The sequence below is a fragment of the Amphiprion ocellaris genome, chromosome 5 (genome assembly GCF_022539595.1).
Source record: "Amphiprion ocellaris isolate individual 3 ecotype Okinawa chromosome 5, ASM2253959v1, whole genome shotgun sequence".
Lineage (NCBI taxonomy): Eukaryota > Metazoa > Chordata > Actinopteri > Pomacentridae > Amphiprion > Amphiprion ocellaris.
The window spans coordinates 664364-688287 of NC_072770.1; the positions used below are offsets into that span (position 1 = coordinate 664364).

At 40.7% G+C, this 23924-nt stretch overlaps 1 protein-coding gene across 1 annotated transcript in view; it reads left to right on the top strand.

Moving 5' to 3' along the window:
* Positions 1–763: 763 nt before the first annotated feature.
* Positions 764–23924, top strand: part of dennd6aa (DENN/MADD domain containing 6Aa) — a 32117-nt gene continuing 8956 nt past the window's right edge. Inside the window, exons 1-15 of the mRNA XM_023281104.3 lie at positions 764–1170; positions 2877–2915; positions 3850–3892; positions 8093–8205; positions 13387–13467; positions 15497–15602; positions 16973–17052; positions 17800–17859; positions 17947–18002; positions 21090–21212; positions 21443–21538; positions 22431–22525; positions 23059–23124; positions 23324–23388; positions 23630–23719. Coding sequence (XP_023136872.1) covers positions 940–1170; positions 2877–2915; positions 3850–3892; positions 8093–8205; positions 13387–13467; positions 15497–15602; positions 16973–17052; positions 17800–17859; positions 17947–18002; positions 21090–21212; positions 21443–21538; positions 22431–22525; positions 23059–23124; positions 23324–23388; positions 23630–23719 — 1344 coding nt within the window. The 5' untranslated portion in view covers positions 764–939. The remainder of the gene's footprint in view (positions 1171–2876; positions 2916–3849; positions 3893–8092; positions 8206–13386; positions 13468–15496; positions 15603–16972; positions 17053–17799; positions 17860–17946; positions 18003–21089; positions 21213–21442; positions 21539–22430; positions 22526–23058; positions 23125–23323; positions 23389–23629; positions 23720–23924) is intronic.

The following is a 23924-nucleotide window of genomic DNA, read 5'->3' on the forward strand; positions in this document are numbered from 1 at the left end:
TGGATAAAGCTGATTTACAGCCTTACTGTGGACACAGACGAAGAGTCTGACTGTAATTACAGAAGTTATTCCTTAAGCGACGTGAAATACATTTGTGGATATGAAGGGGAACAAATTCAGGTAAGACAATTTGTAGCAGCCACTACAGAATAAAAAAGAAATGTGTTGAAAGAGAGGAACACAGTGACATGCACCAATGATGTCATTCAATGCTCAGGACGTTTGTGTCCATCTCGCACAAAAATGTCACATTTAGATTTTCCATCCTCAAACTGTGACTATGGCTCTCTCATCTCAGTCTTTTGATTCAGAAAACCAGGCTTTAGTTTAACAAAGTCATAACGTAGACGTAGCAAAGCCGAGGAGCCGCCACAGAGCTGTGGACCTGGTAGAAACTATTGTACAGACTCAGACAGACTGTGGGGATGACCATGGTAGAGTTACTACCTTATTAATTAAATAACATAGCAAAGCATAAATTTGAAAAAAATGTAGGTATTTTAACCATTCACTAGGAGTCAACATTTTGGCTGACTGTTTTCACAATGTTTTGATTTCATTGCTTTATAATGGTGTGCTATAAAGTCTGGTTTGAATTTTTATCTCAGAATTTTAACTGTAACAATGAAAAAATGGCGTATCTTACAACAATGTCAATTTACAATAGGTATTTTTGTTTTTAATTTTTCCATAATTGTATTCCGGAACTGGATCTTCACTTGAACGCAACTCCAACACCAGAGACGTCCGAACGTGATGACGTTATAACCATACGTCATACGTACGCTCCTGCTGAACGCTGTTAGCTGAGTGGCTATTCTCCGTTTCTTGCTGCTGTTGCTCCCTGCGGGGACACCGGCCACAAATACCAGCAAACTTGTTCAGAAAAACCGTAAACATCCTCCAGGAGCACCTGTGTGTCTGTGTCGGACCGTAGCCATGGCTCTGCAAGGCCCGGAGGAGCTGGGGGAGCAGGTCGAAGAGCCGGAGGATTTGGACGACCAGGACGCTAGCAGCATCTCCCCGGCCGAAGAGATAACGCTGCCCCCCGGGCCCGGAGGCGACGAGGAGACGGAGGAGGCTGTCCTGCTGCCGTGGGACCGCTTCTCCGCCTGGCTGCACTGCATCTGCGTGGTCGGCTTCGACCTGGAGCTGGGGCAGGCGGTGGAGGTGAGGCAGAAGGATCCAGCCGGGTCATGTAAACTCACTGGGGCTACTAATGCCTAAGTTAGCGGTTATGGAGGGAGGGCGGGCTCTGACTATTTCCTGGACGGGAGTGCACAAACCTCTCATGTTTGTGTAGTTCTTTTGTATTTAACACCGATGACATGTCCATACAGAAATGCTACTACAACAGCAGTGTTTTTTTTTACTAATTCATAACACCACCTTTAGTACCCAGGCTTACTTATGGTGGCCATGGCGAAGAGTTTCTCACCCTGAAGTTAGTCTGCTTCAGCAGCATTACTTTCACTAGAACATGAAGGAGTTTGCAGCAACTGGCTCTCAGTCACACATTTACCTATTATTATTACAATTGCACTTAAACATAGGAGTTTATAGAGGCTCCTCTGAATCCCTTGGAGTCCCCAGGGTTAACACAACAAGCACCTGTTGTTCTACACAGGTTTGGGACAGGTAGAACACTTTTTGGGATGGTGCTGGTTCAGACTTCTTTATGTGTAATATTCCCCAATAAACTGAGCAACACAATCATGATCATGAGCCATAGTGATGATGGGATACGTGCACTAGTGTTTAAGGGACATGTATAGGGTAATTATGCGTAATGTAGACAGGGATATACGCAATAGTGATTAAGAGAAATGTGCAATATTATCATGTGACAATGGGAAATGTGCAATACAGTTATATGTAACCATGTCAGAGGGATATATGTAGTTTGAATTTTATGTTATAGTGACAGAGGAGTTAGTGTAGTATATCAATGTGCAATAGTGATAGAGTGATATGTGCAATAACAACAAAGAGATGTTTAAATATAATCATGTGTAAATGTTAATTAATCACTGCTTGGTAGCTGCCTTAGTCCTCCAGCTTCTGTCCGTTCTGTGCACTACCTGTTTTTGCTTGTTGCTTGTTTTTCCTTTTGTCTGTCTTTGTTCAGTTATGGTTTTCTGTTATTTGTAATTTCTTTATTTTTGATCTGCCAATGAGAAATTGGCCGTATCGCTACAATCTCTCGTATTTACGCAGAAATGTACATTAATACGAACTGTCCCATTTTAAAAAATAACATAAACATAAATAAACATAAACACAACACAGCAGAACTTGTTTTAATTATTTATTATAATTATTTTAATGAGAGCAGCTTGTCATTCATTCATTAGTGCTTTTTTTTGACATTCTGGTAGTAGTTCTGCTGAGTACTTGGTGCTCCTAAAATGCTTTTGGTTTCTTCATTTACCAAAGAAGAGACACTTCTCTAATGTTGTGCTTTGTGCTATCATGAGCAAAGAACTAATAAACTAAATAAATAAAGATTAAAATTAAAAATCTGACCAGACAGTTGACCTTATAGTACTCCAGATGGTTGACATTAAAATTCTTTAACCCTGCAATTTACCATCCATTATTTCATTACTCACTTAAAATTATTTTATGTGGCAAGTTGCACCTCTTTTGTACTGGTTACTTTATTAAAATAGCTCAACATTTATTTTGGCTGCCAACTGTAAGCATCATGAAGTGCTGCAGAATGAGAGGTAGAACATGATGGAGTGATGCTAGAGAGACAGGCGAGTGTTGTTAAAAATATCAACGTTATGAATGCTCATGAGATAAATGGCTGATATTTTAGTTTTATGTGCTAGAACCTGAACAGAGTTTCATTCTATTCATTTGTCTTCCAGGTCATTTATCCTCATCATTCCAAACTGTCAGAGAAAGAGGTGAGTCAGTCTATCTGGATGGGATGTGGTTGTTGTGTGTCTCTGCTGGATAACTGAATCAACATGAGGGCTGTACTACAAAACAAGTTCAGTATAGCTAGACTTTCTTTGTGTTAGCTGACCTGATGAAAACCTAAAACCTCAGTCAAAATGAGATGGTTTCACAACAGTAGTTATCAACTATGTGCCACCGGCTTCAGACAAGGAGAACAGGTTGTTTTGATGAAGCATTTCAAACAATAGAAACATTTATTACTGCAAAAAGTGATGTTACTACAAATGATGCAAGAGAGGAAGCAGGTAGAAAACTGTCAGTGATGGAAATGAATATCTTTATTTTACCACTCAGTCCACTCTCAGCTTCTTATTTCTAAGACACTGACCCTTAGTAAAGGATGGTGGGAAGCTGCTTTAGTTTTTAACCCAATCAAAACAAAATCATATTACTGACTGAATATTCCCTGTGATAAATACCATCAGATTAATCAACTTTCCAGTCTTTTATTAGCTGCAGCTGTGTGAAATGGACAAATCAGGACCGAACATGACAACATATTTATGCATTTTCTGCATCACGAGCTGAATGCATGTAGGTTTCCGTGGCAACAAGACACAGTTTGTTATAACTGTATTACTATCATATAGATCAACAGGTTTGTAGATGCAGCATATTCCTTCACCTGAGAGTCTGTATCACTCAGGGAGAGTTTGGTTTAATGAAAGGGAGACGCTACTTACATTTGATTCAAATCCCAGTCTCTGAGCAGAACCTCTTCCAAAGCAGCTGTGCAGCTTCAGATTGCAACACTAAAAACTCTGACTTTAGGCCCTACGTATCTCTCCAACCCAGTAATCTAACTTTGTTGTACAGCCCTCTGTGCAGAAAGGAGGGAAGAGGACAGAAAATTAATGAAATCTTGTTGCTTTCTTTCAGAAAACAAGCATCTGCTACCTTTCCTTCCCTGACTCTAACTCAGGTGAGTTCCTGTCAGCCTTTTATCTGATGTGTCTGAATGCAGCAGAACAATCCAAAGCACTGTGGTGACTGGATTCATTTTATGGTGATTAAGAACAAGTAGAGCTAAAAGAATAACCCTAGACCACAGTTCTGTAATTGCTGGCTGTCATAGAGAAGAGAGACATGACATTTATTTAAATACGGGGATAATAACTGCTCACATTTTCAGTCTCTCCTGGAGGTGTTCATGGTGTTGGGCTAGTCAAAGTGACAGAAATGTTGTGTAAAGACAGAAAGAGAGTGAGCCATAGATAGAAGTTGGAACCAGCAGCCTTAACATGAAAAATGAGGTTTCACACTGTTATGTTGGTGACCTTTAACCTTCTTTACTTGTTGTAAACAGTGTTTATCTAAATTATCATCCTTGTCCTGACAAGTGGAGTGATATATTAAACCTGGAATTTTGAATATTTACTATATAATGTAATGTAATGTAACTCTTTGAATGGCATCATGAAGCTGTAGGTGTGTTCCAGTAGCCACACTGCCATGCTACATATACAGTGGTCCCTCACCATATTACGCTTCACTCCTCGCTTTCTCACTCTATCGTGGATTTTACGCTATATTGCGGAATTTTGCGGTATATAGGTACTTTCATCTATATTAATAATTTTAATTATTTGACAATAAAATAAGCGTTTTCAAACTTAAAAAGAAGATGAAAACAATATATTCACAACAATATTCACTGGTGAGTATCCATATAGAATTTTAGATGTTGTCAAAATTACATAGGTTTGAGAGTGTAGAAAATGTTTAAGAGCATAGGAGGTGTTATAAGAGTGTGAGACAGGTTAATAAGAGTGTGGGGAGGGTTTATAAAGCCTAAAAATATATATAAATAATAAAATAAATACAAGGACGCTACTTTTCGCATATCGCGCGGGGATCTGGAATGTGACCACTGTATACAAGAAAAACATTGAGTATGTCAAAATGCTGTATGGCAAAAATACCAGGATGTCCTACTACATCCAGTCACATTTTCCAGTATGCAATCCAGCGCACTTTTCTGGCCATAGTGAACCACAGTTTAGTGTTACAGTGTCTCTTGACAAACCCCACCGTGAGATCATGTTTGAATCAGGTGTGTGTTTGCCTGCAGGTGTGTTTTTGTTGACTGTGAGTCAGCCGGCAGTGGAGCTGAGGAACCTGCTGCCCTCAGTAGGGAGGGAGGATTAGGACAAAATGCTTCCAGAGTGCTATATATACACCATACTGTAGGTGTGTGTCAGAAATGGAAATATTAGACTGTAGAGCTGCAGCTCTCTCTCTCTGAATGCAGGCTCAGAGCTCAGTTATAGTTGGCATCATTTGCCTTTAATCAACTTTGAGGATTCAGAAATGAATAGTGACGCATGATTTGTTGTGGAGTCTCTGTCGTCTAAACTGGTTTTTAAGTGAAACATGGCTGTGATGCAGACTTTAGTTTACATCGGAGGTTGGAATAAGACCAAAGCAGGCGCACAATTCAACAGACAAACCAAAGATTCAACCAATAGAAACAAAGCTGCTTTAACCCTACAGTCTCAGCAGTCAGATTAGATCTGAATGTGTTAAAGTGGTGCAATATAGGGTTTCCCCTCTTTATTTACCTAAAAGTACTAATATTACAATTACTTTTAAGATTCTTTGTCCATCCTTCCAACACTGCAGTTGAGGGCTGTAGCTAGGCTTTATTAGCCTAAACACTTTATTAGTTAACGTAAAAAGTTGGTATTTGCAGCATAATAAATCATTTCAGCTTGGTTATTTTATACTGCAAGATAACAGTAGACTCAGACACAGAGCAGACCACTATGCACATATTCATATTGGCTGGTGAGCTAAGAGCACAAACTAGTGAGTAATGAGTAATTTGTTTGGAGCCAGCTGTGAGAAGATAATAATAATAATAATAATACCTTTAATTTATAATTCACTTTACATATAAAATCTCAAAGTGCTAAGATGTTCAGTAAATGTTAAATAAGTTCCAACTAGCAGTCTCTATTAGGTTCAGCTGGTTTAAAATGGTCTAAAGAAGTCATCTGTTCCTCACACTGCCAGAAAAAATTGGATTAATCAGGCAGAATGGTTGAGGAATGGTTTTGTTTTTATGAAAGTAAAACTGGTGATTGTCTGACTACGGTAATTCAAATTAGTTCGACCAACTTGGACGTTACAGCCCTGCAGTAACTGTTGTATAGTTAAGATCAGCTGTATGCCAAGTTAAACTGCTGCAAATGTACACATTTTTAAAGCTGCACAAATGAATATTTAGTATACTGACAATGGATCAAAGTATTGCAGAGCATATTAAAGATGTTCCTTGTGTTGCTGAAACAAAGACTCCTCTACAGAGCTGTTTAGCCCCTTTGAGCTCCAAGTCTTGGTGGTTGAACACATTTAATCAGCTGAGATATACCTCCTTTAAACGACCGGCCCAGCACCAAACCAAACCACAGACTAGCAGGAGAAGAAAGTGGATAATCTAACAGCTGAAGGAGTTTGTGGCGACCACACCAGAACAGCAGCAGGACAAGTCCAGACGAATGATGTTGGTGTTCCATGTCTGCTGCTGTTTGAATAAGAAATAATCAGACACAGCTGCTTATAATACATCTAAGTTTGTATTGGGAGCTTCTGCTGCTGGCTAATGTCGCACACACACACATGCACGGACACCACTGTGGGTTTGTGTATGAACCAGGTGTGTTTTTGCTTGCAGAAGTGTGTTTTTGTTGATTCTGAGTCAGCAGGTAGTGAAGGAAGACTTTGGACAAAATGTATGCAGGATCCGGTTTATGGTGCCTCTTACTTAAGAAAACACACTTCTTCCAGTCTTTTCTGTGATTACAAACAACATTCTTCTCACTGTTCAGAAACAGTCTGTAATTAAGGTAAATAGAAACGCACAAATAAAAGAATTTCACTCAGACATTGTTCTGTAACAGGCTCAGCACTGTTTGGTGTTGGGTGGTCCTGAACGCAGCCTGGAGTCCTAGCGGGACTCTGTGAAGTGTGTGTTTATGTGCGTGTCCGATGATGTGGAAAGCCTTCAGGTCTGGCTGAGTGAGCTTCAGTGTTTGTGTCTTCTTGTATTTGAAATGTCCTAAAGTTTGATTGTAATTTTTCTGTTGGCGTGTCCTCTTGTGCTGCCTCAGGAAGATGTGAGGACGGCTCACATTGAGGATGAATGCCGTTAGGTCACTCATTGTGCTCCTCCTATTATTTTTTCTCCTTTCTCTTCCTGTTTGTCCAAAAATCAGGACATACAAGAGACGACTGGTGCGCTGTGAAACTGCAGAAGATCCAGTTTCCTGCAGTTTGAATTTTTGAAGTTCATTTTGTCCGGTTATGCTTTTAGCAGAGTTGGATGAAATGGAAAACTCAACTTGAGTTTTGCTGATGGGTGTGGGGAGTTTGTTCCCTCCGTTTCGTCTGGATGAAAATAACTTAAAAAAGTGACAAAAGATAATAAGGCAGTGTGTTAGAGATACAAATCATTCATGAACTTGACATAAGTATTTGAGAAAATGCAGCTTTTATACTGTTCCAAATGGTTCTAGTAAATTCTATTAAACTGAAACAAAGCTGGTGCGTTAGTTCTCTAGTCAGTTACAAGTCATGGCTGATACCAGGGAGCTTAGTGAGCTTTCTGTTAAGGTCCATCTTTCAGAAAGAGTTTCAAATTGTGACTTGGACTGAGGAACAGAGAGAAGGCAATGACTCCTTCCAACCTCAGAGATGTGGAGATGGTGGCAAAAGTGTAGGAGAACCAAGTCCCAGTGGAGACGTGCAGAAAGCTGGTTAGGTACTATGAGAACCATCACTGTGGTGCAAACAAAGGATTTGTCATTGATTACTAAATTTGCATTTTTAGTAGAAAACTGTTAACATATTTAGAGTTATTTAACAATTGTTAGTTTGCTGCATCATTCCATATATCTTGCTTCTTGATGTCTTCAGTGTGTGTCTACAATGTAGACAGTAGTAAAAATAAAGAAAAAACTTTTGACTGGTAGTGTAGGTATAGGCAAAGTTGAGTATATTTGAAAGTTATTGAGAGGTGACGTAGTACAACTAGACAGTTTTTACTTTGGGACTGAAAGGGTTAGGACGTGGTTGTGTGTTTGCATGATTACCACTCGTCATCGCTTTGCTGTGTTTCTAGGTTGCCTTGGAGACACACAGTTCTGCTTCCGCTTCCGTCAGGGTTCCAACAAAAAGTCTTCACTCGGCAGCTTCCTGGAAACCAGCGACCGAGACGCACCACCCTGCCTGAAGGTTGGCACACATGAACACACTGCTGTGTTTCAGCAAGAGATTAACAAACATTATTAATTAATTCAACCTTTATTTAAACTCTGAGCAGGTTGACTTATGGAGGCCTTACTTGCTTTAGGGCTGAGTAAGAAAATAAAAGAACGCACATAAGAAATGTAAACAATCACCATGAAAATATTTAAAGGGAAAGCTAGCAAAAACAATACTTAGAGCATTTAAAAAAATTGTAAATGTACTAAAACAAAAACAGTTGGAAGTAAAATAAAATGAGATTCAAACCCTGAATTGTCCGGAGGATAAAAATGAATCCAGCTTTAGATTATTCTGTATTTTATTCCAGGGTGCAGGAGTACAGTAGATAAAATAGATTCTCCAAACTCAGTAAAAACAGCCAACATCTGCAGTGTAATGCAGTCCTTTTACAAAGGCTCCCAACCAAAGACAGTCAAAAAAAAACCAAAGAAAACAGTAAAAGCCTATTGAATGAGTGAAACCCAATGTCTAAATCTAATGCAGAATGATAAATAGTGACGTAGAAGTCACAGCTGATACTTGTCTGTATAAATGTCACCATAATCCCCTACGTTAGGAAAGTGTCTTTCTGCAATACAGTGGAAAACATTATTTTTCCCTGCAACAGAAACACGTTTTTGATATATTTTAGTCACAGTTTAGACTCATGATGTTTAAAAGACAACTTCTCATCAGATTATCAAAAGCAATGTCTTAGGCTTTTATGAAAACTGTATTTTTTCTGCATTTAGAACTAATTTAAGCTGATGGAGTGTAACCTGTAACTGAGCAAAGCGGTGCTGAGGGGCTTTTACAGCAGTATGTACTACTGTGCAGTATTATCAGTGTTAAAGATGCTTTTTACAGCTGGATATAAAGGAGACAATGCTATCTTTGGACAAAGTAAACAGAACACGACGGCTATGGGACGCCTTTTGCAACTTTCACAAATTCAGATCTCTCATTTCTGGTGTGTTTGATAGCTTCCATGCTGCCTTCTTTAAATCCCACCAAAGATTTTCAATCAGATTAAATCTGGTGAATGAGAAGGCCACTCCAGGATGTTCCAGGATCTTTGTCTCTACCCAGCTTTGGTTGACTTGAGGTGTGCTCAGGATCACTGTGTTTCTGGGAATCCATGATGTCAGGTACACCATCAGTTTCTGTTGCAGAAATGCAGCCCCACAACATCAGTGGTCCACCTCCATACTAACCATGGGAATGGTATTCTTCTGGTCATAAGCTTGGCCTTTCACACACCAGACACACCGCTGGTCTATATGTCCAGACAGATCCAGTTTGGTTCCATCAGTCCATAGAACTCTTCCAAAACTCTGTAGTCTTATCCAAACTCCTTCTGTCATATTCTAGTCGACTGTTGATCCTCTTTGTGGTCAAGAGTAGAGTGTGTCTTGGAGTCCAGCCATGAAGTCCTTGTTTGCTCGGGGCACGTCTTAGTTGCCACTGAAGCTCTTGTACTGGCCTTCATCAGGCCATCCTGTAGACGCCTTTTTTCTTACTTGACCTGACTACTTTGCTCAGTTTTGAGCTTTCTTCCACTGCCAGGCAGGTTGGCATCTGTTCCATAAGTGTCAAACTTCCTTATAATGCTCCCGATGGTGTCTCTTGGAATGTTAAGTTCTTTGGAAATCTTCTTGTACCCCAGGCCCTTCAGGTGTGATGAAATAATCTTGTCCCTCAGCTTTTGTGGAAGCTCCTTTGTCTTTGCCATGATTGCAGCTCACCTTGAATAGATTCAGAGGTGGGGTTTATACATGCATCACAGCTGAAGCAAACGAATGATCATTATGTAGTTCTCAAAGGCTTAATTATGTTTCAGCTCCACTTTAGCCATAAAAACTGTCAGAAAGCTTTAAAAACAACACTATTATGTAGGGGTTGAATAAATGTGACATGACTCTTTTAACACACAAACACTACGTCATGCATTTTCTGTGTTGATTTTAGATAGATAGATAGATAGATAGATAGATAGATAGATAGATAGATAGATAGATAGATAGATTAAACCTTTATTGATCTCACAGCGGGGAATTTACAGTGGAATAGCAGCAAATAGAACAGTTTGAATAAAAAAGAGAGCAGCACACAATGCGCACAGTGCATAGATATAAATATTTTCTTCTTCTAGAAGAAAAAAAATACAATATTTACAGCAATGTTTCTATGAAATTGCACGGCATCATTATGTACATTTTTATTGCACAGTTTGTGGGTGGGTGAACTGAGCTACTGAGAGCTTGATTGTAAAGTCTGACTGCAGCAGGAAGGAAGGACCTGCAGTATCTCTCCTTTAGACAGTGAAGCAGTCTGTCACTGAAGGAGCTGCCCAGTGATGATACTGTTTCCTGCAGGGGGTGGGAGGTGTCCTCCATGATAGACAACAGCTTTGTCATCATCCTCCATCCTCCTATCTCCCACCACCTCCACAGGATCCAGGGTTCAGTCCAGGACAGCGCTAGCTTTCTTTACCAGTTTGTTTAGTCTCTTCCTGTCTGTAGCCGTGATGCTGCTGCTCCAGCAGACCACTCCATACATGATAGCTGATGCTACCACAGAATCACAGAAAGTCCTCAGAAGTGCTCCCTGCACCCCGAAGGACCTCAGTTTTCTGAGCAGGTGGAGTCTGCTCTGACCTTTCTTATAAAGTGCGTTGGTGTTTGTAGCCCAGTCCAGTTTGTTGTTTAAGTGAACACCCAGGTACCTGTAGGAGTCCACAATCTCAATGTCTGTTCCCTGGATGTTCACTGGTGAAGGAGAAGTGTATCTGTTCCTGCTAAAGTCCATCACCAGTTCCTTGGTTTTCACTGCATTGATCTGGAGGCAGTTCAGCAGGAACCAGTCCACAAAGTTCTGGTTGAGTTCTCTGTACTCCTTCTGTTCCGACAATGGTGGAGTCATCAGAGAACTTCTGAAGATGGCAGTTTGTGGTGTGATGGGAGAAGTCTGCTGTGTAGAGGGTGAAAAGAAAGGGGGCAAGGACAGACCCCTGTAGACCCCCATACTGTAGACCACAGTGTTGGACACACAGTCCCCTGTAGGACCCCCTACTGTAGACCACAGTGTTGGACACACAGTCCCCTGTTGGACCCCGTACTGCAGACCACAGTGTTGGACACACAGTCCCCTGTAGGACCCCGTACTGTAGACCACAGTGTTGGACATACAGTCCCCTGTAGACCCCCGTACTGTAGACCACAGTGTTGGACACACAGTCCCCTGCAGACCCCCATACTGTAGACCACAATGTTGGACACACAGTCCCCTGTAGGACCCCCTACTGTAGACCACAGTGTTGGACACACAGTCCCCTGTAGACCCCCATACTGTAGACCACAATGTTGGACACACAGTCCCCTGTAGACCCCCATACTGTAGACCACAATGTTGGACACACAGTCCCCTGTAGACCCCCATACTGTAGACCACAATGTTGGACACACAGTCCCCTGTAGACCCCCATACTGTAGACCACAGTGTTGGACACACAGTCCCCTGTAGACCCCCATACTGTAGACCACAGTGTTGGACACACAGTCCCCTGTAGACCCCCATACTGTAGACCACAGTGTGGGACACACAGTCCCCTGTAGACCCCCATACTGTAGACCACAGTGTGGGACACACAGTCCCCTGTAGGACCCCATACTGTAGACCACAATGTTGGACACACAGTCCCCTGTAGACCCCCATACTGTAGACCACAATGTTGGACACACAGTCCCCTGTAGACCCCCATACTGTAGACCACAATGTTGGACACACAGTCCCCTGTAGACCCCCATACTGTAGACCACAATGTTGGACACACAGTCCCCTGTAGACCCCCATACTGTAGACCACAGTGTTGGACACACAGTCCCCTGTAGACCCCCATACTGTAGACCACAGTGTGGGACACACAGTCCCCTGTAGACCCCCATACTGTAGACCACAGTGTGGGACACACAGTCCCCTGTAGGACCCCATACTGTAGACCACAATGTTGGACACACAGTCCCCTGTAGACCCCCATACTGTAGACCACAATGTTGGACACACAGTCCCCTGTAGACCCCCATACTGTAGACCACAATGTTGGACACACAGTCCCCTGTAGACCCCCATACTGTAGACCACAATGTTGGACACACAGTCCCCTGTAGACCCCCATACTGTAGACCACAGTGTTGGACACACAGTCCCCTGTAGACCCCCATACTGTAGACCACAGTGTGGGACACACAGTCCCCTGTAGACCCCCATACTGTAGACCACAGTGTGGGACACACAGTCCCCTGTAGGACCCCATACTGTAGACCACAGTGTGGGACACACAGTCCCCTGCCCTCACAAACTGTGGCTGGTTGGTGAGGTAATCCAGCAGCTACATTGTGAGGTGGGAGTCTACTTCTGTCTCCTCCAGCTTGTCCCCCAGAAGTGCAGGCTTGATGGTGTTGAAGGCACTGGAGAAATCATAAAACATGATTCTCACAGTGCTCTTCGTCTTCTCCAGGTGAGAGAGACATCTGTGCAGGAGGTAGATCAGTGCATCATCAACCCTGATGCTGGGCTGGTAGGAGAACTGCAGCGGGTCCAATGATGAGCTCACCAGGGGTCGCAGATGACAAAGGAGCAGCCTCTCCAGGGTCTTCATCAGGCGGGATGTTAGTGCCAGCGGCGTGTAGTGGTTGAGGTCCTTGGGGTACGATATCTTCGGCACTGATACCACGCAGGACATCTTCCACAGCTGTGGTACTCTCCCCAGCTTCAGGCTCAAGTTGAAGACATCCTCCACAATCCTGCTCAGCTGATCTGCGCAGCACTTGAGGAGCCTGGAGCTGATGCCGTCCGGACCCGTAGCCTTCCTGATCTTCAGCCTGCTCAGTTCTCTCTTCACTTGGGATGTCGATAGGGACAAGCTGGTGCAGGGGTCCTGAGTGCTGGTTGTGAGTGTGGGGTCCTGTGGAGGAGGGGAGGTGTGATGGTAGGAGAACTGTGGTGGAGCTGTAAGGAGGGGGAATGCAGCAGGGGTGGTGCAGTCAGCAGGGTGTATCACTCTGAAAAAACTTTAACTAAAATAAACCTAAAACCCTAAAATCTTTGGGGGCTTGAGTATTTCTGATTGCAGCTGTATATAATAATTCAGTGATTCTGTGTGTGTTTCAGAGGGAACAGGGTCATTACTACGGTTACGTGTACTTCCGTCAAGTGCGAGACAAAACTCTGAAGAGAGGATACTTCCAGAAGGTCAGTATGAAGCTGCAGGAGGACTGCATCAGCTGAACACAACCTCACTTCATAAATTGACTAATTCCATCATCCTCACAGCTCTGGTTCTCACCACTAATTAGTTACAGTTGCTTCTATTTTTAGGCTTTTTTAAAATCACTGTTAAGCTGCCCTGCGTGAAAAAATCCCTTCTGGGAGAATCAGGTGAGATTTGCACATCGAGTTGCTAGAAGAGTTTTTTAGGTGGAATGAAGAGGTGCAATTCTGCCTCTGCCAGTATGATCCATGGGACCTGAGCTTGCAAAAAGTATGTACAGTAGTCAGCAGTGAGGGAAGAATCAGTGCAGTGAAATCAATGCAGAGTGAGAACATGGAAACTCCATACAGAAAGATCTGTGAGGCGACAGTGCTAAGCACTGATCTACTGTGCAGCCCTGTTTCAATATTTACAAGATAATTTTGCAAGAAAGTCATGGTTTGTCTTAAAACTGTTGAAGTACCAGACTGTGAAACAGGGAATAGAAAGATGTAGCTGTCTCTGTCCAGCTGCTACAGGCCCTGAAGACTGGAATAGAAGAACATAGCTGTAGCTGTCAACACGGCTACACCTGCAGGGATTTTCACCTCTTTTAATACTTACTAACAAATTGAACTATGCCAAGTGAAGTGTAGATCTCAGCAAAGTGATTTTCTGTATTTGAATTATGACTACCGGTAATTGTAAATCTGCTTTATTTGCACAGTTTACAGTTTAATTCTGTCTTGTCATTATCCTGGTTTAAGACTGATTATTTTTAATTTCCTTCAGTTCAAGATATCATTGTCTTTTTTTAAATCTTAAATTAAGCCTGAATTAGTCAGACCTACGTTGTAGATGTGTTTAAGTGGAGATGGCTGGTCAAAATGTAATTACAGATATCTTAAATTAGAGGACTCATTCAGCAAAACGAAGTTGGAGATATTAAGTCAGTTACATCAGATGCTGTGGTGAGCAGAAAGTGGCGGCTGCCTAATGTTCAAATACTCTATGGCACTGCAGCCCTAAGTGCTTATGACAGCCCATTTCAACCACAAGTCTAATGAACGAAGCTCTAGTTTTCCACAAAGTGCTTGTTAATAATTTCTTTCAGTTTCACTCCATCTCCACCATTAATCCTACTAACACTGTTCAGAAGCTTTTCTGGACGTCTCAGATGAACGGTGTTATTTACAACAGTTCAGACTAGTCAGAATGATGTCTGTGAAGCCTGCAGCTATTCATTCGACTAGTCAAAATGAATTACAGGTATCTTTGTCATTTCAGCTGGTCAGAATGACATTTGATACATGGAATAAAAACTAGTCATAGTGTAATTCCAACTAATAAGACTGCTGTTGGGGATATTTCTTATTTCCAGATTGTCAAACTCTGATGGTGACATCTACTGTGCAACATGAGAGATATAGTCCACCAAGCAGAATCACACAAAAAGGAGTAGTACCTTACTGTCTTTACCACAAACTGGGACTTTGTTCACTTAGAAAATCATTTCAAATGGATCTAAAAGTTCTTTGTCTTTCGCTGTTGACTGTAAGACTCCCTGAACTCACCTCTCTATATCTGCAAGAAGTGTTGAGGTTTATTTGCATTAGCTGAACAGAATCCTGAGGAACTCGTTACTGAATGAAAGAAGTGTTTTTGACATGACTGATACATCATACTGTGTTTCTGCAGACAACAGGGACCCATAAATAATAAATGCTCATCTCTAATGTAAACTTGCTCAATCTTTAGGCTTAGTTCTCACTTCAGTGATTATCAAGTTAAAACACCAAACATCTTTTGTTCCACATCTAAGCCTTGGAAGTATTCTCAGTTTTATGTTGTTACTACTGGGTTGTCTTTCTATTTCGATTGTTAAGGAGACAAAACAAGGAACTGTAAAAGCACTTTCAGCTGTTTTTGACAACTTCTAGACTAATTAATTGCAACACTAGAAACACGGATGAATGAACAGGAAGTGTCTGAATCTGAAATCCTCTCTCCCTCTTGCTGTGTTTCCACTAGTCTCTGGTCCTGATCAGTAAGCTGCCCTATGTGACCTTCTTCCACTCGCTGCTGAAGATCATGGCTCCAGAATACTTTGAGAAACAGGAGCCCTGCCTGGAGGCCGGTCAGTCTGATTACCTGTTTTAACTGTCTGTCTCTGTGTAGCTGCCAGAACTTAAGAAGTGATGAAGGTTGGACTTCACGTGGTCCAGAAGTCTGACAGCTCACTACTTACTACTTTGAGTTTTTCTCTACTGACTTTTTAGCGTGATTTCAGAATTACATTTTTGGACACATCAGGCATCAAATAGTCAGGATCTTAGTGTTTATGAGAACTGAGCAACACTCAGCTCCTCCAGAATTAGACCTCTGGCTGTTTAAAGGTCACAGCTTGAACCAAAACTGATCATGACAAGAGTATATTTTATCCATACCCGTACATATTTATACTTAAAGTGCATTTATGTGTGTCCAGTTCCACTTCTTTTGACCCATCTGCACATGTACAGACATTGAAAGTGGAAATCATTCAGACAGACAGTTTCACACTTTATTGTGTTTGAAATAATAGACTTTCTCAGTGTATAACAGATAATGGTAAAATGATGTGTTCTTATGCTGGACTCACACTTTACACAGTTTTAGTCCTAATAATAAAAAGATCTGATCTGAAGCGATATTTGGCCCAGATTATTTGTTTACAGATCCAGTTTGCAGACATCAGGGATGCCATCATAATATCAGACTCATTAGAGCAGCTGGAGCATCTGTTGTCCATCAATGCTCAGCCTTCTAGCCTTACACTGGCTAATAAACAGATGTTAATACTGGTCAAATATCACCTCCATTTATCTCCATTTTCTCATCTCATTTAGTTTTTTTCTCACTGTGGAGTATTATTAACACTACAGCACCTTGTTGCACCACAGTCTCCATTTAGTTTGCATGTGAGGGGGTGCTCTGCTCCTCAGTTCCTTCCTCTGTTTGATGATCTCAGTTATACCCTCCAGTGTGTGATGTGCCATTAGTTTTTAGATTTTGACATGTATTAGGATCTAAAAACTCTGGTGGTTTGAGCCCAGATTTGTAAATGTTTTAACGTCCCTGATATGTTTGGCTAATCCTTTCCCTGTCCCTAAATTTAATGTAGACAACAGTCACTGGACCCACTTTCCCTTTAAACCATGTCCAGTTTGTTGCAGGGATGTACTGCTGCTCTGTGTTTCATCACACGTTCCTTCTCTTGTCCTTTTCTTTTGCTTTCTGTAAACTATTGTGTAACTACAGCTGATATAAAGCAATGCATACTGCACCCTTCTCACTCTTAACCTCACTACTGCAGCTTAAACAAAAGCCCAGCCTGTTAAATATACATTACAGGGTTACATTAGGGTTTTTTATTGGACTGTTATTTTTAACCTGGGGAAGCTAATGGCAGCTGAGTGCAGATAAAGTGGTTTCTGATTGAGTGTGTTCATTGGGTTTGATTGACAGCCTGTAATGACATTGACCGCTGGCCGACGCCTCACCCTGGACGGATCCTCACGCTGCCCATTATGGGTGTGGTCATCAAGGTACGCATGCACACACGCACACACACGCATGCACACACACACACACGCACGCGCTTCACAGGTGGATACCAGCTGACGTTTTCATTTTCAATCAATAAATCTTGATTTTTTTTGTAGTAAACTACTGAAAAAAGCACGATTCATGAATAAATAGCCGTTGGCCATCTGCTAGTTTTTGATTGCACTTTCATACTTTGTCGGTTTTGACCATAAAAAAGATAATATATTGTGTTGTGTGCAGTATTAAATGTCTCAAATGTATCTTAGTGAGCCTGGTCTATCCCTGGTTCATTGAAGATAAAGATGGCAGAGATGAAGCCGCCCACATTGTAGAGCAGAGTGCTGTTTTATCATGTTTTTATCACATCTTACAGGATTAATGAGAAGGTTTTGACCAATCTGGTGTTTTGTTTTGTTAGGGCCAATACTGACACTCATTTTTGGAAATCACGCAGCCTAATAACTGATATTCAGAACCTGTATGCATTAAAGCATTTGATAGCTGAGGACTACTTCATGAATAAGTTATTTAGTAATATTAATAACTACTTTGGCAGGCATGTGTTATTCGGACACTCTCCTGTGTTTAATGTGAGAAAGATAAGTTCTTCTCTAGCTATGTTTTCAATCCTGCTCTATTATCGTATTCTTTCACAGTTTTATCACTTTTATTGTGTTTTGGGGAACTTTAGTTTTCTTAAGATGGACGCAAGAGAAATAACTGAGTATTTGAACTGTTTGCCGCAGGTTCGCATCCCAACCTGTTACGACAAACCAGGAACTTCACAGCTGGTCCAGTCCGCCCAGGTGCTCACTGACAGATTTATTTTTTCAGTAGTTAGTTTCCAGTTTTGTATAAAATCTGTTAACATGTGTTGACCTTGTGTTTTTCAGAGTGACAGTCTGGTGTCCATCGTCCTCCCGACCATCCATGAAGTCGACCTGTTCAGGTGAGACCAGTGTTTGTGTCACATTTACCCCATTCAGACGTGCACTCTGTCCATTAATCTGACAGCAACTATACCTGTCGGCTGCATGTGTGAATGTTCACCCTGGTTACTCATCCATTAAATCTTAGGTCAGACCTACGAACATTTCGATAGAACGTTGAACACAGCACTAGTATGATCTGAGACGCCACATTACCAGATACACACCAGCAGCTTTACTTTGCGTTGTGACGTGATTTAAGGAAGGATTTTTCCACATTTCAGCGTCTATAACATAACAGTTACGATCTATAAAGAGTTCAAAATCACAACACACCTTTTTAACTAGTTTGCTCTACAATTTCAGATCTGTTAGGCCACAAAATGAGATGTCCATATTAATAAAACTATACTGTGATGAAAACAGACACACACAGCCTAAAAAATATTGATACTCAACAATAATAAATGTAATCTGAGTGCTGAAGTTTGATTCTTGGAGCTGTTTAAAACGGTTTCTTCTTAGTTTGTGACAAACCTGCAGCATCAGACAGGTAGGATCCAGGAGAGCTGCTGCATTTACACATGGAGCAGCAACTGGATTAATTGGGTTCATCTGCAAATGATCCCAATGTGGACAAAGGGCTGATTAGGATCTGACAGCAGCTGTTAACTTGTCTTCACCTCAGACAGGTGAGCTGTTTCAGAGTCACAGTTTATCAGCAGTAGTTTAGTATTTAGTCACATTGTGGCCATCCTCAGGTTGAACTTTCAGTGTCACTGTTTAAGAAGTCAGAAATAAACTCGTCTAAGTCTGTTATGTGCCATACATCAGTTGGTGTATTGACTAGTCTGAAAGACAAATATCACGTCCGCTCTGTAGTGGGTCTGTGTGAATGCAGTCATGAGGAACATTAATGGAACAGTGAGCTCAGTGTGGAAGGACTGAATGACAGAATACTGTCACTTTAACGGACTGAAGAACATGTGTTTGTCTGAAAGGGACTATAATGTCTCCACCTGCTGCTCAGTGGTGGTACTGCAGCTAAATGACTTTCCTTTAAAGGTTCCATGTGGTGAAAGTCCCTGTTATTGTGGTTCTGTGGTTGTAGTAAAATAATAGCTAAGATATGAAGATGTTTACTTCTGCCATTCCTCAAGCATCCTCACAATTAGTTAGACTTCTAGCTTTACAGGCCAGTAAGAATCTGACCGTGGTCCTCCCTCACAGCTAACTGTATATGAAAACAGCACATTCTGCCTTCAGGAGGTGATGAAACCAAGGTGAGATTCATTACCTGAAAACTGGGATCATATTGGAACTTTAATTGGTACAGTTTCACCTGCTACACCTGAGATGCTTTTCAGTTCGCTGATATCTGTCCTCGAGTCACACTTGGTCCTTCCAGCGATGATGAGATGGAAGGACAGAAGATATGAAGCTGCCAAATGAGAAATGCTTTGTTTCTTAGCATCAGTCTTACGAAATGCTGCACAGCTATATAACCTGTCAAATCAAACTGACACCCTGAAAGCATTTAAACGTCACCTCAAGCTCCTCCCAGAGCCTCTTTCCTCTTTATTGTGCATTTAAACCATTAACGGACCATCCATGACGGCAGAGACAAACTTTCTCTGAGTTCCAGGAGGAAAGAGGAGTAAAAACAGAAGTTAGAAAAGCAAACAATCTCCCTCCAGCTGCTGAAAAGAATAATCTGATGATAATTGACTTCATTATCATTGCAGTGTACCTAACAACCAACCAAATATAATTAAAATGACTAGTAACATTGATAAAAATGAGTGAAAAACACACAATGATCATAAAAGCAGCCTGAGAGCAGAAAATACAAAACAAAAGAGAAGTTTGTAAAAGCTGAAGACTAACTGAACCTACATCACCAGCAGCCTGCTCCTTTTTAAGGGGTTAGTCTTACTGTCACTGCATGTTAATTTACATAAAAAGACCACTTCCAGCTTGTGTTTATGTTAATTAGTTTGTTTTGTCTTTTTGTTAGTGGACTTTGTTGTCACAACGGAGTGGCAGCAACATTATTACTAATGAAGTAATCATAAAAATAAGATACTGAGCTGTAGTTTCCTACTTTAAACAGAGAAATTAAATAGAACGGTACTTAAGTCAGCCTACATAAAGCATGTGATCATGTGGTTTCATGTGGAGCTTTTAGACAGGTTGTAAAGAAGACAGCTTAAACAGTCCATTATGGGGATGAGAGAAGTCGTTAATGATCCTTTTACTACAGACAGCTCTCAAAAGAGGTAAAAAATAAATAATTCAAGGATGATGTTAACACATATTACGCACACTGACAGAGCTGGTTGTCCTTATTGGCACCATTTATTAATGAAAAACACCTGCTGAGCTTTAAGATGTGAACTCAGAACAGTTAAATAACACATAAAGATCATCTGGAGCCCAAAAAAAGAGACGTAACAAAACAAAAGACAAGTTGAGTCACTATTATTGAATTAAACTCTACACTGTAATCTTAACCAAACATTAGAAATCACTTCTGTGTTTCTTTAAAGTAAAGCCAAACATTCTGAAAGCAGGCTGCACTATAAAGGAAGGTTTAAACAGTGGAAATGTTCGGCGCATGTTGGTAAAAATGCATGAAGTGAAGTATCCTTTATTAACAACACCTACTTAAAGTCACTACGCTGAAATCTTTTGGACACTTCTGGAATTTAATTTAAATCTCCAAAGTTCTATTTGTCAATGTTGTGCATGTTTGCATTTGTATATTTTCATTATTTGTCAATGGAGTATTTATATTATATGCAAATTTTAGAAATGTTCATGTTCCTGTATCATAATTCACTTTAGAACTGTCTTATCTAACAACACATCTCCCTTAAATAAAAACATATTTTTAAAATTTAATGAACTTTTCTCTGCTTCTGTTCATGGTTTGTTACTTTGAAAGTCACTTGATGTCTGTATAAACAGAGTTCCTCTCAGTGATGTCTAGAGTATAAATGAAGGTTGAATGAAGAGAAATTGGTGTCACTATAATCCTTTGGCGGTAAAAGCTAACCGTGTATGCATCTTAAACTGACACTGCAGCACCTTTTCTGTCCGTCCAGGTGTTTCTACCCGGTGTTCTTCCACATCCAGATGCTGTGGGAGTTGGTGTTGCTAGGGGAGGCGCTTGTCGTCATGGCGCCGTCTCCAGCAGAGTCATCGGACACTGTGCTGGCGCTGGTCAGGTGAGATGACTTTGACTTCTCACAGTAAATCTGTAGTTAAACTTGCTAAACTTCCATGAGTATTCTGAATTTCTGTCTTCACATCTTGGAAAACTGAACATATAATGTTTCATCTCTTCAATGCAGTTAAATGTGTTTTATTTTGTATTCCCTTCAATGTTGACATCTGCTCAAAGCAAGACATTTAGAGTTCACTCATTGAGATTACCTTGTTGTTTCTGTGTCTGCAGCTGTATTTCTCCACTGCGCTACTGCAGTGACTTCCGGCCATACTTCACCATCCATGACAGCGAGTTTAAGGAGTACACCACCAGGACTCAGGCTCCGTAAGTAGAAACCAATCGGCTCATACAGGAGCAGCTACCATGCTGCTCAAGACGTTGGTTTGTAGCAGAAAGGGGAAAGAAAATGTGCTTGGTTCTACCCAGACAGGAAAGAAAGGGAGGAAATAATTCAAAACTAACAAAGGCAGCATGGATCATTGATTCAGTCTCTTCTGCACTCATGACACAAAAGAGGCGACTCACCGCTGGAATATACAATTAGAATATGTGTTACCATTATTTGTTTAGTAATTTTTGATGTGCCACAGCTGTTTTATATTTCAGTGAACTTCTGTGTTAAATACAAAAATACGTAGGCTATGACATCTGTACATTGTGGTCTCATTCTACCACTTTGTGAATTAAATTCAAAGTAAATTTAGTGCCTCCTGCACGTTATCATGAACACTTGCAGGATTTTTTTTCTCTGACCAGATTCTGTTAAAGAGAAACTGAAAGTTCTTAGCTTCCTGGTACAACTATGATAGATAGATAGATAGATAGATAGCTAGATAGATAGCTAGCTAGCTAGATAGATAGATAGATAGATAGATAGATAGATAGATAGATAGCTAGATAGATAGCTAGCTAGCTAGATAGATAGATAGATAGATAGATAGATAGATAGATAGATTGATTGATTGATTGATTGATTGATTGATTGATTGATTGATTGATTGATTGATTGATTGATTGATTGATTAAACCTTTATTGATCCCGCAGTGGGGAAATTTACAGTGTAACAGCAGGAAATAGAACAGTTTGAAGCCATGTGACAGGAGCAAAACCTGCCCAGAAACTGTTTGGGGTTCAGACTGTTCATTGTGTTGCTCGAAGACACTCAGGCTCATAGAAACCTGCATTTGTCTCTGCTCTTCCTGTCTCTTGCTGCAGGCCGTCAGTCATTCTGGGAGTCACTAATCCCTTCTTTGCCAAAACTCTGCAGCACTGGCCGCACATCATCCGCATTGGAGACATGAAGCAAGCAGGTAGATTTTACTGCTTTATGTTTTTACTTGAATAAAGACAGTTGTCACATTCTTGTAAGGCAATGGAGTCCTCTACAGCACTTATTGTCATATAATCATATTCTAAATGCTCTTCTGGACTGGTCTGTTTTTCTGTTCCACTGAAGGAATCCTAATGCTCCAATATGCAGTAATATTATAAAGAATATACAGTTAATCCATCTCAAATCATCACATTTCATAACTATTTCTGCTCAACCATCTCTGATTTTTAATCTAATAAAACCTGTCAAATTTTAGCTTGAAATATTAAATACTTCCAGATCTTTTTTTCTTTTTTCTTCCCTGTTATCCCGCTTTAAACAAGTTTTTTCACACATTTAAATTTGAGGCTATGTTTTAATGCCAAATATCTCAGGAAATATATGAGATAAAAGACTGAAATTTGACTTTAATCTTTCAGGTACCATTTTGTGTATCCATAGAAAATGATGGTTTGATATGTAAAAACCTTGAACTCTGTCTGATCTCTGCTCTACCTCTGTTCCTCTCAGGAGAAATGGCCAAACAAATGAAAGTCAAGAAGCTGAAGAACCTCAAAACTCTTGACTCTAAACCTGGTAAATGTTTCATATTGCCTGTTTTTGTGTTCATTTTTCAGTACAATTTTCTTTTTTGAAGAGTTGTCCTGAACTTTAGATCCACTTTTGTTGTTGTAAGACTACACATTGTCCACTAGGGGCGCGCTGTTTGGTACTTATTAACAGGCAGAACTTCTCTGGTCTGATCTGTGTGTGTGTGTGTGTGTGTGTGTTGTAGGTGTGTACACTGCATACAAGCCGTATTTGAACAAAGATGAAGAAATCATCAAACAGCTTCAGAAGGTGAGATTTGGTCTCTGATGTCCTGCATCATGAGCTGCAATCGACGCCATGGCTGAAGTACGCTTCCTACAAATATGAAAAGTGTTCTGCTGCTACTTCCCATCGATGCCATGCCACTAACAACTAGCAGCACAATTTTAAAAAAAATAAAAATCCACTAACCATTTAAGACTCCACTGTAAAAGTAGCATCACTACACGTAACATCCTTGAGGTTCTTTTTCTTCTTGTTTGTGTTGCAGGGTGTTCAACAGAAGAGGCCCTCAGCAGCTCAAAATGCAATCCTTCGACGCTACTTCTTAGAACTGACACAGAGCTTCATCATTCCACTGGTACCAAGTCATTTCATTCATTAGATTTATGTGAACCATGCTGTATTAATGTAGTAATTAATACTGTGGGTCTTAATCTTGAAATTGTTTATTAAATGTGCTCTATTGTAGGGTCTTGACCTCAGTGTTTAAATTGGTTAATTTGCATTAAGTATAATATTGTAGGGCATTAACCTTAACATTTAAACTAGTTGGGTGATTTTGT